The 16,084-nt window shown below is 37.5% G+C and overlaps 2 protein-coding genes across 3 annotated transcripts in view; both read left to right on the forward strand.

Moving 5' to 3' along the window:
• The first annotated feature begins 717 nt into the window (after positions 1-717).
• LOC119499335 (vimentin A2-like) lies at positions 718-10,173 on the forward strand. The gene is made up of 9 exons (XM_037788610.1): positions 718-1,357; positions 2,796-2,856; positions 6,752-6,847; positions 7,083-7,247; positions 8,733-8,858; positions 9,103-9,323; positions 9,416-9,459; positions 9,541-9,626; positions 9,739-10,173. The coding sequence occupies exons 1-9, from the start codon at positions 819-821 to the stop codon at positions 9,778-9,780; spliced, it is 1,380 nt and encodes a 459-aa protein (XP_037644538.1). The 5' UTR covers positions 718-818; the 3' UTR covers positions 9,781-10,173.
• Positions 10,174-12,499: 2,326 nt separating this feature from the next.
• pde1cb (phosphodiesterase 1C, calmodulin-dependent b) overlaps positions 12,500-16,084 on the forward strand; it is a 107,659-nt gene continuing 104,074 nt past the window's right edge. For both annotated transcript variants that reach the window (XM_037787836.1, XM_037787837.1), the window contains exon 1: positions 12,500-13,137. In XM_037787836.1, coding sequence (XP_037643764.1) covers positions 12,837-13,137 — 301 coding nt within the window. In that variant the 5' untranslated portion in view covers positions 12,500-12,836. The remainder of the gene's footprint in view (positions 13,138-16,084) is intronic.

Raw genomic sequence — 16,084 nt, forward strand, 5'->3', positions numbered from 1 at the left:
GTTAGTTTAGCTCTGAGAATATCTAGTGAATGTACAGTGGACGTTTGTGCAGAAATAAATGCTGCAGCTCCTCCAGACCAACAGAGGTTTCCCGTGTCTTGTGAAGTGACGGGGCTCTGCAGAGAGACACGTTATCGTCTCCGACCAAAACTCCGGTGTCTCCCTGCGAGCGCAGTCGGGAGACAGTAACATTTCTCTTCCTGCTTCAGACCCGGCACCGACCCGCTTTTCCTGCTTCAGCCCCGGAGGCTGAAGCAGGAAAAGCCAACACTAGGATCAGCACTGATTCATGGAGAGACCTTCGTCTGGTCAGCTAACATTACTGCCAAGCAGGTGAAATATAGAGTGATATTGTGGTTTTACCTGACGTGTGTCGCCTCACTGTTTTGAGCGATGCTCGTTCATGACTATATAGAGCGAGCACAAGCGCGAGCCCGACGCTGACTTTCGTTGACTTAACGGCCACAGGTTTTGCATTTCTGAATCTTACAAACAGTCCCTTTAAGGTTTTTTTTCTCATCTTTGATGTGACAGGACATACCACACCTCACATATCTTTACTTTATTGTGCTGCAATAACAGTTTTGGCCTAGTTTGTTCTGTTATGGACCTTACAGACAAAAACTGCCCTTCTCTGATTGGATCATGAAGGTGTCACTCAAGTCACACGTTGAGAGCATTTGCATGAGGAGGAGACTATAAATAAGTTTAGGAAACGCCTTCCCAGGCGCACTCCTCTGATGCAGTCTGGTCCAGAGCACCACCACCACCACCACCACCGAGCTATTGTGTGAAAAGAGATATATACACCAGCCAAGATGTCTTATAAAACTACACAGTCTTCTTACAAGAAGATGTTCGGCGGAGAGAGAGTGACGTCTCGGAGCAGCTACTCCAGCAACCGTCAGTACTCCAGCCCGGTGCGCACCTCCTCCCGGGTGTCCTACGGGCTCTCCTCCGCTCCACCGAGCCTCTACGCGGTGAAGTCGACCCAGCAGCGGCTCCGGAGCAGCGCCGCCATGCCCCGGCTGTCCTCCGACAACCTGGACTTCTCCCTGGCCGACGCCGTCAACAGCGAGTTCATCTCGAACCGCACCAACGAGAAGGCGCAGATGCAGTCCTTGAACGACCGCTTCGCCAACTACATCGACAAGGTGCGCTTCCTGGAGCAGCAGAACAAGATCCTGCTGGCGGAGCTGGAGCAGCTGAGGGGCAAAGGCACGTCCAGGGTCGGAGACCTGTACGAGGACGAGATGCGGGAGCTGCGGCGCCAGGTGGACCAGCTCACCAACGAGAAGGCCCGGGTCGAGGTGTACCGGGACAACCTGGCCGACGACATCGAGAGGCTGAGAGAGAAGTATGGAGGCACTGAGTGATGTTAAAGAAAACTCCACACAGATGTTGTTCTATTGAGACCTATAGAAACTCCATACAGATGTTGTTCTATTGAGACCTATAGAAACTCCATCCAGATGTTGTTCTATTGAGACCTATAGAAACTCCATACAGATGTTGTTCTATTGAGACCTATAGAAACTCCATCCAGATGTTGTTCTATTGAGACCTATAAAGCAGATTCGTTATTATCATCAGTGTGCATATCCCCCTTATTAATGACTCATAAAGTTGTTATACAGACTTCAATACAGGCTGGTTTATTTAGATAGATAGATAGATAGATAGATAGATAGATGGATATATAGATAGATAGATAGGCGTGGCACGGCACTAAGTGATGATAAAGAAACTCCATACAGATGTTGTTATAGTGAGACCTACAAAGCAGATCCGTTATTATCATCAGTGTGCATATCCCCTTATTAATGACTCATAAAGTTGTTATACAGACTTCAATACAGGCTGGTTTATTTATTTAGATAGATAGATAGATAGATAGATAGATAGATAGTAACTTTATTGATCCCGAGGGAAATTCAAGTTTCCATCATCACAGTTCCATAGTGCAAAACATGTTAGTAAAAAGGCAGTAAAAAAGTTAGTAGTGCAAAGTACAAAGTACAACAAAAAAAAACAAAAAAACAGATATAAAAATACAAGGAGATGAAGAAGAAAACTGTTAAAACTTGATACCTTCACTTTTTTTGCATCAAATCATAGCGGGATATTTGCTGAAATTGATTGGATGTGGCACAGCCCTAACCCTAGAAAAACTACCACCAGCTGCCACTGTATTCAAGTACAAGTACCTCAAAAGTGCATACTTGTGTTACTCTCCACCACGATTTATTACTATCATTATACACACTTTTTATGCTGTAGTTTCTTCAGGTGGAGCTTTTAACTACTTATACTGTTGGGTAGTTTAATGTAGAACAATGCATCATCTTTTATAAACTGATCATGTGTTTGGTATGAAAACTTGATCTAAAATGTAGCGAAGTAGATAGATAAATAGATAGATGGATAGATAGATAGTAATTTTATTGATCCAGAGGGAAATTCAAGTTTCCAGCATCACAGTTCCATAGTGCAAAACATGTTAGTAAAAAGGCAGTAAAAAAGTTAGTAGTGCAAAGTACAAAAAAATATACCAGATATAAAAATACAAGGAGATGAAGAAAACTGTTAAAACTGAATATAGTGCAGGGTAACAGCTGTGATACAGGACTATTAATAAAGTGAATATAGTGCAGAAGGGACTGTTAAAAGTGGGTATAGTGCATTATTATCTTCTTATATATGCCAGGCACTGCGCAAAACCTGAACTTAAAGTGCAGCTCTGGGGTGTAAATGCTGTTGAAATGAAAATGCCTGCTTTTTGTCTGTGTTTGCAGGTTGCAGGATGAGATGTCTCAGCGGGAGGAGGCTGAGAGCACCATGCAGAGCTTCAGACAGGTACAGTATGGTGCATGTCATGAAATAAAGCTATAGGGCTGCATGGGCAATATATCGATACTATATCGATATCGGGATATGAGGCTTGATATCGTCTTAGATTTTGGATATTGCAATATGGCATAAGTGTTGTATTCTCCTGGTTTTAAAGGCTGCATCACGGTAAGTGTAAGTGATGCAATTTATTGTACTTTTTCTTTACTTTTTGGCTACTTTACTTTCACATTATTGATGATTATTTATCAAAAATCGCATTGTTTAAATGGTATGTTAACGCAACCTGTAAGACCCATATCTTAAGAAGTATGGACAAAATATAAGAATATCCTTTGAAGAATGTAGAATGTTATTTTTTTGCATTAAGGAACTGCATATTTACTATGTTATTAATTCGTATAAGTAGCTCTCCTGTTGACGTCAGAGTCGCATTTTGATGAATCAGATAACCGAAATATGTCTTTAGGAGCGCTGTAGTTTTTGATCTAGTTAAATATGTGTAACATTTTACATTCTTCAAAGTATATTCTTCTTATATTCTTATATGCTTCTTAAGATATGTCTCTTACAGCACCAATGGTCAACCCTACAATATCATCGCAATATCGATATCAAGGTATTTTGGTGAAAAATATTGTGATGTTTGATTTTCTCCGTATCGCCCAGCCCTTAATAAAGTGTTTTCACACTTTTGACATCAAGAAAATCACTTCCTCTGTTATGTTACGTAATAAATTTTGCAAAGAGAGAGATAAAAGGAAATGACCTTAGTTTTCAACAGCAGAAGATGCCGATAGAGATTGAGATAAACCTCAATTATCTCTCACATCAGTCTCACTTCTTATGAGGTGCAAATGTCCATTTGATCTCTATCTAATTATCGCTCATGAGCTGCAGAGACAGGAATGCACTTTTTTGATGACACAACAGCAGATTCTCGCCCTGATCCCAAATAGGCTGCGGAGCAGAGCAGATCTGACCCCGTCCTGGTACAAAAGGCCAAGTTGTGGCTGTTGAGTTAAATCAGGCCTGCAATGAGAGGAGATCTTTTTAAGTCTGACTGGTCACGCTGAATGAGCTGCCGGACATGACAACAGTGTGGTGGGCCCAATGTGGTTATCAGAGCGAGAAGACGAAGCAGCCACCATGTGATCTGGCTGTCTCATTCTGGCAGAGCATCAGCACACTGAAACCAGTGATTGTTCCTTAACACTGGGGTTCATGGTGATTAATGAAGTGATGATGAGTCATGCAAAAAGAGTGTCACTGCACAAACAAAAAATGAGGTTCATTAGCATAGCTACAGACATGAATAAGAGTAAATTCTCCAGTGATTAGGTGTTTTTTAGGGCATGCAGTATGTTATCAATACATTGCACCATCATGACCTTGTATATAAGAATGGCAGGAAGGAAGTCCCCTGTGGCCTGCCATGGTGGCACAGAGACAACAATGCAGGGCCTGCAGCCGGCTCTCGCTCAGTCAGGCAGACAGTCACTCTTCCAGCCCCGAGCCGGGTTTGGGAAACCCTGCTGAATAGCACACTTTGTTTGTGGCATTAGAGCTGGGGCAAAGCTCCTTCATTTGCTGATACCTCAATTACCAGCCTGCCAACGCCCTGACAAAGCACAGCCGTGTGGTGCCACATGTATGAGAAATAGAATTAAATACAATATAGTAGGATGTTTTCATTACAATACAATGTTTTACATTATAGTGTTAATAAGAGAACATGGTCAGTACTCAGTAACAGAGCTTCCAGTGGAGTGACTAAACGTCTACCAAAAGAGCCAGTAGAGACTTTCAGGTTAAGAATGCTGTTAAGTAACTACAAATGGGATTAAGTGCCTCTTGAATAATGCGTTGTGGCTCTGGGTGCTCTACAGTGCCTCCTTTATTACATCAAATTAATTTATATAGGGATTGAAACAATCTCACTGAACCTTTTTTAACCTTTTTTTCCCTGAAGTAAGGACAGCCAGGCATGTGGTTTGTTTTATTGCACAGTAAGTGGGCACCATTTGACAAACCCTAGAGAAGTATTCCGATCCTTTATGCAAGTAAAAGTAGAACTACCTCAATCGAAAAATATTTTACTACAAGTTAAAGTCCTGCATTAATTATTTAAGTAAAAGTAAGTAATTTTATACTTTTATACTAAAAGTAAAAGTAGTCATTATGCTGAAACACTCATTTCAGGGTGTTATATTATCAATAATATATTGTATTATTAGTTATTAGTACTTAATATTGTAATTTGTCAATATTAAGGCTGCAACTAATGTTTATTTTCATTGTCGATTAATCGGTTGAGTATTTTCTTGATTAATCAATTAGTTGTTTGGTCTATAAAATGTCAGAAAATGGTAAAAAATGTTGATCAGTGTTTCCCAAAGCCCAAGACGCCATCCTCAAATGTCTTGTTTTGTCCACAACTCAAAGTTTTTCAGTTTACTGTCACAGAGGAGCAAAGAAACCAGAAAATATTCACATTTAAAAAGCTGGAATCAGATTTTTTTTCAGAATTTTTTCTTTCTTAACAAATTACTCAAACCGATTAATTGATAATCAAAATATTTGGCGACTAATTTAAGTTGACAACTAATCGATTAATCGTTGCAGCTCTACTCAATATGTAGCCAATATTAGTTTCTTTATACACTACTGGGTAGTTTAAAAGTAAAGCACATATAAAATCTTAATCTGTGAGCAGTGGTGGAAAACAACTATTTACTACTACTATACTTAACTACAATTTTGAGGTAATGTACCCTTAATTGAGTATTTCCATTTTCTGCTACTTTCTACTTTTACTCTACTACATCTCAGAGGAAAATATTTACTTTTTACTCCACTACATTTATTTGATAAATTTAGTTATTTAGTTACTTTGCAGATTAATAATACAAAATACAATCAACTAATAAATTGTTGTAATATTAGATTAAGATGAAACTTTATTAATCCCTGAGTTAAATTACCCAGCAATATATAAAGCAATTAAAATGAGCTGCAACATGAAAGTGTTGAACAAATAAAATATCCCAAAATATTAGTAAAATATCCCCAAAATATTAGTAATATATCCAAAAAACATTAGTAGAGTATCCCAAAAAAATAAGTAAAATAGCAGGAAAATATTAGCATAGTGTCAGACAAAATTTGTAAAATCTCCAAAATAATATCAGTAAAATATCCCAAAAATAATTAAAATGAGCCCCATCTTTACCAACTGCAACATTGAAGTGATGAGCACATTAATGCATCAATAATTATAATACAATAATATTATTATATTATTCTGCATAATGAGTACTTTTGTTTCTGGAACATTTTGATGCTAATACTTTTGTACTTTTACTTGAGTAAGATTTTGAATGCAGGACTTTTACTTGTAACAGAGTATTTCTACACTGTGGTATTGTTACTTTTACTGAAGTACAAGATGTGAGTACTTCTTCGAGTAAAAGGTACAATATTTACCTCTGAAATGTAGTTGAGTAAAAGTATAAAGTATACAGTATAATAAAAATACTCAAGTAAAGTTCAAGTACCTGAAAACTGAACTTCAGTGCAGTTCCACCACTGCCAATCTGCCTGTGATGTACTCCAGGACCGAGGCCTAAAAGGTGCTGCAGCGTCTACAACACAAGAGAAATCAGGAAAAAACATCTGCAGTGCCACTTGTCATGTGCCTGCAATTGGTCTCTATTGGATAAATGTGTTTGTGACCTTGCCTCGCTGCACAATGAGACATTTTGTGTACGTGGCTGTTGTGTGAGTGCGCCTGTACAGCACGTGTGAAAGAGCATTTTCTTCCTATGTCAGCAGACACATAATGCGTAGTTCATGTTAACCTTCACAAGTCACCTTATTAAGAGTCAGTGTCACTACACAGGATGTGGACAATGCTGCCCTCGCCAGATTGGACCTGGAACGGAAGGTTGAATCACTCCAGGACGAAATCAACTTCCTCAAGAAGCTGCATGATGAGGTAAGCTTCTCTTTGTGTGGCTAAAGCTGACCCAGTCTACTGCAGAAACATTGCCAAATAATTTGTGGTATTTGTTGATCTGGCCACTGGCCAGAGTACCAGATCGGTAGGGTTCAATGCATCAGAGCAATGTTAATACAGTCAGGAGAGTCGTGGAAAAGTATACAAAAGGACATTAAAATAAATAGTCTTACTTAAGTATTTTTACATGCAAGTTCTATTGATACCATTATAGGAAATGCTGGAGATGCAGAGCCAGATCCAGCAGCAGCAGCATGTGCAGGTGGACATGGAGATGGCTAAACCCGACCTGACAGCTGCTCTGAGGGACGTCCGTCTGCAGTACGAGAACCTGGCCTCCAAAAACCTCCAGGACTCTGAGGAGTGGTACAAATCCAAGGTAAAGATTTTTCACGAAGTTGGTTCAAGAAATTCAAAAGAAGCAGAATAAATGGACTAGAGCTTGAATATAATCCTACATATTTTAGATCCATGAAATGTATAGCAGCTTTAATCAATGTTTTTTTCTGTTAATAATTGATCACATACTTGTTTTTGAAAATGATTACTTATAGTGATGAAACCACCCGACTCTGCAGATCCCTTTAGATCTATGGAGCATTTTGGTGTCTTTGAGCTCTTTGTTTTAGTTTTTTAGCTCCCAACTTTACCGTTTTGGATCAGTTTCATGGCCCTCGTCTGCGTTGTTTTTGACTGCAGTCGACACTACCTGCCCAGCACCAACTGGCTGACAAAGTTATTTTTAGCAGCTAAGAAGACAGATATTTCCCTCAGGAGTTGGTAGAGATCAGAAACAGCCAAAAACATCCGCATGATTTTTTTTTTAAATTGCACATAAAACTGCATAAAATAGATGGATAGATTCCAGATAATCGAAAAAGAATTAAATGTGACAGGAGAAGTAAAGAAGCCACAGACTTATACAACGGACCTCCCCTCAACATAAGAGGAAAAACAATCACAAAAAGGGAAAAAATAAGAAAATTAAGGTAACAAAATGTAGAAAAATACAACAAAAAAAATAAACACACATCAGTAGACAACAATACAATAAAAAAAAATAACTATATGACAAACAAACAACAACAGAACAAAAACCAAAGAAGAGAAAATAATAGATATACATATATACAGTATACTTACACACATATATACATACAGTATGTATATACATACACACATACAAATACACACATCAAGACATAATTAGACATCAGGAATTAAATGCAATGACAATTTCCCTTTGAAATTTTCTAAGAATACAGAGCTCTTGATAATGTGTATTTTGGCGTTACATATTTGTTCACCACGAAATCTGAGGCACTGGCCATGTTTCATTTTGTAAAAAGGAAGGTGAAGATGATCAACCTGTCTAGTATTATATGAGTGAATTTGAGAATTCAATTTGAAGAATTTGCTAAATGATGATGGTAGAAAAAAAGGCTCAAGTTCACCATATTAACTACAAAGCGTTAATGGTCACTGTCTTGTTTACAGTGTGTTTCCATTGCCCCCATGTGGACAAAAAAGAAGAAAAAAACAGCTGGTTTTAAGTTTTATTTTTTCTTAAAAAGGCATAAAATCATCAGCCAAAATACTGAAAAGCAATGCAGTAAAATAGAAACTTTCTTTTATTTATGACCTTTTAACTTGTCGTGAACAGTGTTGCCTAAAAAAACTGCCTCAACCACCAAGCCGCAGTGTAGCGTGAATGCGAGCCTCTTGTGGCCACATCTTTCATAATTCACATGCTTCACGCTATCTGCCATAGACGCTCTGCTTCAGCCTCTGACTCATCATTTATTGAACAGTTGATTTCTCAGTTCTTACCTCCTCTCTCTATGTTTGACACTGTGGTTGCCAGTTTGCTGACCTCACCGAGGCTGCAGCCAGGAATAACGATGCTCTGAGAATGGCCAAGCAAGAGGCCAACGACTACAGACGCCAAGTTCAGTCACTTACTTGCGAGGTGGATGCCCTTAAAGGAACTGTGAGTATGCAACTTTAGGCTTACACTGTAGTATACGAGATGATGATACATATGTAGCTGAGATCAAACAAATGGACTCAAAGTTTAGAAAACGCTGCATGCTTTCGAATAATGACAAAGCAAATTAATAACTATCCAGTGAGAGTTTATTTTCACAGGTCACAAAAGCAAAAAAATCAATTTGAGACAAGTTATTTTCACTGCCTAAAGTGTCATTTTGTTCCCCGCTTGGCTGCCCTCCCAGAATGAGTCCTTGGACCGCCAGATGAGAGAGGTGGAGGAGAACTTCTCCCTGGAGACAGGCGGTTACCAGGACACCATCGGCCGCCTGGAGGAGGACATTCACAACATGAAGGACGATATGGCCCGCCACCTCCGCGAGTACCAGGACCTCCTAAATGTCAAGATGGCCCTGGACATTGAGATCGCCACTTACAGGAAGCTGCTGGAAGGAGAGGAGAGCAGGTGATGGATGAAGAGCTCAGATGTGCATATGAATATTCATGACATACAACAAAAGAGACATATATTGATTTGCGGACTTTCTCTATTTTCAGAATCACCACCCCAATGCCAAACTTCTCATCTCTAAACATGAGAGGTAGGATCATAGTCTGCATGTTGACGTCAGTATTGGTTATTATATTGTCATATAATAAAACAACTTTCCTTTTTTTTTTAGAAACAATGATGGATTCCAAACCTCATTTTGAAGCTACAACAACTAAGAAGGTCCTCATCAAGACAATTGAGACCAGGGATGGTCAGGTAGAATCCACTTCAAGTGATTTTCAATCAATGAAGTAGTTTTCTGACAGCCGTTTACGCTGAGACGCACAACCCCGCTCACCTTTTCTCTGTACTTTATGTTCTCGTTCAGGTGATCAACGAGTCAACCCAGAACCACGATGACATGGAGTAATAATGTCTCTGTCTTTGCCAAACAATCAACAAAAAGCAATGCGAAGAAACACATTTCACTGGGGCTGGCTACAAGCAAGCAAACAAACAACACAAAAAGCAAACAGCTCGGAAAAGTGCCTTTATATGTGATGATCCAGTAAGCCTGTTAGTTGACACAGACTGTATTCTGCTTCCTCCTCTACTGAAAGTATTCTCTTTTGTCACATTTTGTTTAGACACAATAATGAAATCAGCACAACATAGAAATCCTTATTGAGGTCTACAAAAATCTTTCTTTGTAACCAAAGTAGTATTTTTGATCAATACAGCATGCACACTCCAGGAAATCTGTATGCTAAAGATGTCACAATTTGCCTGTACGCAGCAATAAACCAGTAAGGCCGTAACTCAGTACTGTGCATGAGGTGTGATACTTTGCTGGTGTTTGGTATTGGTACTTGCTGGTAATACTTTTATGGTAATGAAGTAGAAGTATTAAAACAATTCCTCATATGAATAAAAAGGGGAAACGGGCATCAGTTTAAGTAACATCGTCCACAAGTAATTAAATTGTTCAACCAATCGTAAATGGGGTAAAAACATTACATTCAACAGCTGTTTCAAGAAGCAAATGAGCTTTCAAAAAGCGTTGAAACTGAACTTTTAAGCTAACGGGTAAGTGTTCAGAAAAAAAAGGAAATTTAACCATCCACAATTCCTGACATCTGGGCAAACTCTATCGAATCATGAAGATCATGTGACATGATTGAAAGCACCAGAGTGGCTACTAAATTGACCTTGAGGTAAGATTGTTTGTCAACAATATATTAAGTAAATATCAGTTATAATAATAGAATATTGAACAATATTGAGTACAATATTGTGACATTATTTTTATTCCACTACATTTATCTGATAGCTATATTTTCCTTTTCACATGTAAACCATATGATTGGTTCATAAACAATGATGTGTTGTGATAGATTTAACTACCCAACAACAGAACCTATACATATAAAGTTGTTAAAATTAGCTCAACTTCAACCAGTTTACAGTACTTGTCACACATCAAATAGTATACAACAATATGCCATTCTGCGGCATAATGAGCACTTTCACTTTTGATGCTTTATGTGCATTTTGCAGATAACACTGCTGTACTTTTATTTAAATAAGATTATGAATGCAGGACTCTGTAACAGTTATGTTTCCATTGTTGCATTGCTACACTTACTTAATAGAGGATCTGAAAGATAAGATAAGATACGAGAAGATAAGATATTCCTTTATTAGTCCCGCAGTGGGGGAATTTGCAGTGTACAGCAGCAAAGGGGATAGTGTCAAAAACAAGATGCATCAGCTAACACAGTAAAAAAGAGGTAAACAAAGTGTAACAACATATGAACCATTTAAATAGAAGAATGTATAAAAATAAGAGCAGTATATACAGTATTGACAATAAACAGACTATTAACAAAATTGCACAAGTGGAAAATGATATTGCACAGTGAGAATGAATGAATGAATGAAATTCCACCTGAAAATATCAGGTTATTGTCAGTTCTTTAAGTATAAACGGATACAAATTAAGTCTAATAAGCTTAACAAAATCACATTTAATCATTACAAAATGATGATCCTTTAGAGGTCACAGACCACTTGTTCAAAAAATAATATCAAGATCATTGATGCTGCCAAATGAGATCTACTGTGGCAATATGGAAAATAAGAGATGCATTAGTGAGAATCAGTACAAAATAAGGATATCCTTGGTTTGTCGATAAAATTATCAGGTTATTTGACTTCCATCTGTCTGTGGTTAACGTTAATTGAACTACCTTCAGTGGTGGGTCATTTAAAGCAGGCTACGCTACGAGAAGTAGCAAGAAGCTTTTTAAAATCACATTTATTATTTAATAAATGAGTTATTTTTCATTGTTGCACTGCTACATTTACTTAATGGAGGATCTGAAAGTATAAACAGATACAAATTAAGTCTAATAAGCTTAACAACAATCACATTTTATCATTACAAAATGATGATCCTTAAGAGGTCACAGGCCACTTGTTCAAATGTATATACAAATATATATATATATTTGAACAGGCAGAGCATTTTGGCAAATTTTTCTTGGGCGCTCCCCACATGATCAGCTGTGTTGCTCATCCCACTAATGCATGATCCTTACAAGTTGGACATCATTGTCAAGGTAAATTAACAGGCTTTCCAACGATGTAAAATACAATGACCATTAGCATTGTAACAACAGAGAAATAATCGACCAAACAGAATATATATACACACACACATATATATGTATATATATATATACAAATATATATATATATATTTGTATATTTCTATATATATATATGTATATATATATATAAAGAGAGAGAGAGAGAGAGAGATACTTATACAAATATATTCAAAAATAATATCAAGATCATTGATGCTGCCAAATGAGATCTACTGTGGCAATATGGAAAATAAGAGATGCTTTAGTCAGAATCAGTACAAAATAGAGATATCCTTTTTTTGTCGATAAAATTGTATTGACTGCCATCTGTCGGTGGTTAATGTCAACTGAACTACCTTCAGTGGTGGCTCTTTAACAGCAGGCTTGTGAGAAGTAGCCAGAAGCTCCCTAATAAAATCACATTTTAATTTACCATGTATTTGACCCCAGACCCCAAATCTCGCGATAATTGACCCCAGATACGTTAAAAACGTGATTTGAACAAATAGAAAGTCTACAGGTATTTTTTGATGATCATAAACAACGTTATAGTTCTTCTTTAAGTCCGCGCAGTTAGATGTCTGCTCATTTAAATAATCCGGATACGTGTCAGGTTAATTAATGTCGCTTGTTTTCGCCGGTTTGCCCCGAGAGAGAGAGAGAGATTGGTGTGTTAGTCTGCTGAGCAACTTTCTTTCTCCATGTGACGCGTCTGTGTGTCGGAGGAGACACTGACCGGAGGAAGACGGTTTGTCAGTTGGGTTTTGGCGAGTAAAAAACAAAAATGGAGTCAAGTTTCAACAGGTTTTGAGTAGCAGGTTTTGTTAACGTTTCTATGGTGATGGGCTCGGTGACTTCTGCTCTAACACGGACCAGAAACGCGCTGGTGAAAGTGGGCTCAGAGCCGGAGAACCATGACCCGGAGAGGAGCCAGTCCGCTCCGGAGTCGGACCGGGACCGGGACCGGGCTGGCAGGAAGAAGAGCGCCCGGTTCAACGTCCCCAGCTCCGGCTCCGGACAGACCGGACGGCAGAGCTCCCGGCAGGCGCTGTCCGAGGTGCTGAGCAGACAGGAGGACTCCGACGGAGACAAACACACCACGGCCAGGATGAAGAGTCCTGAAGGTCAACAAAGCGGTGAGTTCAACAGGTACTGAGCAGGGAGCCTAGAAGTTACACACCTGTTGCTTTAATGAGCATTTGTTGCAAAAAAAACCCCCAATCAAGTAGTTTACAATAATAATAATAATAATAATAATAATAATAATAATAATAATAATAATAAAAACCAATCAAATAGTGTATAATAATAATAATAATAATAATAATAATAATAATAAAAACAATCAAATAGTGTATAATAATAATAATAATAATAATAATAATAATAAAAACCCCACAATCAAATAGTGAATAATAATAATAATAATAATAATAATAATAATAATAATAATAATAATAATAAAACCCCAATCAAATAGTGTATGATAATAATAATAAAAAAACAATCAAATAATGTATAATAATAATAATAATAATAATAATAATTAAAAAAAACAATCAAATAGTGTATAATAATAATAATAAAACACAAGTATGCACTTTTGAGGTACTTGTACTTCAATATTTCTATTCCATGCTACTATATACTTCTTCTCGGTCTGCAGGACAGATCATAATGCATATAGTGCACTTTCATAGACTAAGTTACTGGAGTTACCCTGCACTGTACTCATTTTTAACAGTCTCTTCTGCACTATATTCATTTTTTTAACAGTCTCTTCTGCACTATATTCACTTTTTTAATAGTCGTGTATCACAGCTGTTACTCTGCACTATATTCAGTTTTAACAGTTATCTTCATCTTCTTGTATTTTTATATCTGGTATATTTTTACTTTCTACTTTGCACTACTAACTTTTTTACTGTCTTTTTACTAACATGTTTTGCACTATGGAACTGTGATGCTGGAAACTTGAATTTCCCTCTGGATCAATAAAGTTACTATCTATCTATCTGTCTGTCTATCTATCTATCTATCTATCTATCTATCTATCTATCTATCTACTTTGCTACATTTCAGATCAAGTTTTCATACAAAACACATGATCAGTTTATAAAAGATGATGCATTGTTCTATATTAAACTACCCAACAGTATAAAGCTCCACCTGAAGAAACTACAGCATAAAAAGTACAAATTAATACATTAATTATGATGATTCAGTATTTCAACAATATATAACACTGACATAATGAGTACTTTTACTTAAAGTAGGTCCACATTTTTATTGCAATACTTTTATTTGTAATGGAGTGCATTTTTATAGTTGCTACTTTTACAAGTAAATACTTTGAATACTTCTTCCACCATCAATAGACCTTTTTCACAGCAGATATTTGGACATGTCACAGTAGGAATAAGCACAGGTGTAAATAATATAAAGATATAATGATGGCTGAATTCCAATTTAGCTGCTTTGATTTCAGGCTCCAGGTATTGTGCATGCTGATTGACTGTCACTCTCACTGGGACACTTAAATAAAACAGAGCCATCATTAGTGTTATTAGCTACACCTGTACTTTACCCACTATTATGAGTCGAAATAGCAGATATGTGCAAGAAAAAGCACAGGTGGAACCAATAACATTAACGATCCCAGTAAACCATTCTAGTGAACCAGCATGTACAGTAGCAGGACCTTCAGGATGCTAGTGGGATGCAGGCAGTGTTGGAAATTAACCATTTTGTCCACCTGGCTGCCACTCAATAGATTACCATTGTTGTTTTTGGCTGGTGAGTGAAGCAAATCTAGCAGCCACTTGCATATTTTACCAGCATTTGGCTGGTGGCTGGTGGCTGGTGCTACTTTCCAACCCTGGATGCAGCTGTTATTAGTGTTATTGATTACACCTGTGCTCGTCCCACTGTGACCTGTCAAAATCGCTGCTTTATAGAATCAAACCGAGTTTTGGCAGAAATGTAATTTTTTTGTTTAACAAGGAATATGCAACAGTAAGTCTTACATTCAAAAGTTTCCACTTCCACTTTCTAATAAGGCCCCCTTAATAAAGGAGTTATAACTAATGGTTATTTTAATATTTATTAAATCATTTACCAATGCTTTATAGATCAGCTTATAAACCATTAAACTGACGGTGGGCATTTTGCTGCCTAATGGGTGGTTTTACTTTTTTACTTTACATCTTGTTGCGAACACTTCTGTCCTGCAAGTATACTTTAAGTAAAGTATCTAAAAGTGTACTTAACTACTGTACTTGAGTACTTAGTTACTGTACACCACTGACATGCAGTGTACTCATGCAGTTCACTTATGTTTGTCTTTGTACTTGTTTGAAATAATCATCAACTGAAGGTCATATATTGCCTTCAAATGGGGTCGTGTTCACGAGAAGAGTCCATATGAACGCCCCCCTCTTGTGGTATTCATAACCTCGTAAGTGGAAAGTTTCTGAAAGCTCCGAGTTCACGAGTTGTGACCTGTTTGTTGACCTTGTCAGAAATGGCGGAGGCCATCGTAGTTAATTGTTTGGTACATAATAAGTGAATATATTGTAATTTTAGTTGTATATTGTAATTCTTCTTAATTTAATATGTCTGAGGAAAATGTTGATATTCCCAACAGCCGCATGTTTTTCCTCTGTCTTTATACCTTTGCATTTCCTGCATTATGTTACCCACTTACTAGCTTGATAAATTGTTAAGAACATTTTCTATTACTCTCATCCTGGCCTCAAATACAGCTGTTGTGTTTCTTTATACCGCACATCTCCGTGGTTCAGTTCATGGATCTATCTGTAGATGAGAGCAACTGGTCACTTCAGAGGATTACTGTGAATATGCTACTGGAAAAAAAAGGCATTCACTGAATGAGTGCAGAGCTCTTTGATGACCAGCCTCAATGCAACATATCTCCACTACCAAAGCATCTCTCTGATGTGTGAGGCAGACGGAAATAAACCAAATTACAGTCCTATTAACTTTAACAAATTCACACATGAAACTGCAGTATTGCAGAGGTGTGTTATGTTTTATTTATTGGAAATAAATGGTACAAAGGTT

This window comes from Sebastes umbrosus, chromosome 12, assembly GCF_015220745.1.
Source record: "Sebastes umbrosus isolate fSebUmb1 chromosome 12, fSebUmb1.pri, whole genome shotgun sequence".
In the NCBI taxonomy this organism is placed as follows: domain Eukaryota; kingdom Metazoa; phylum Chordata; class Actinopteri; order Perciformes; family Sebastidae; genus Sebastes; species Sebastes umbrosus.

Bases quoted from the DNA above. Each gene is read 5' to 3' on its own strand.
- LOC119499335 (XM_037788610.1), top strand. From the start codon at position 819: ATGTCTTATAAAACTACACAGTCTTCTTACAAGAAGATGTTCGGCGGA. The intron at 6,848-7,082 runs GTAAGCTTCTCT...ATACCATTATAG, and splicing joins TCAAGAAGCTGCATGATGAG to GAAATGCTGGAGATGCAGAG. The intron at 9,324-9,415 runs GTGATGGATGAA...CTCTATTTTCAG, and splicing joins CTGGAAGGAGAGGAGAGCAG to AATCACCACCCCAATGCCAA.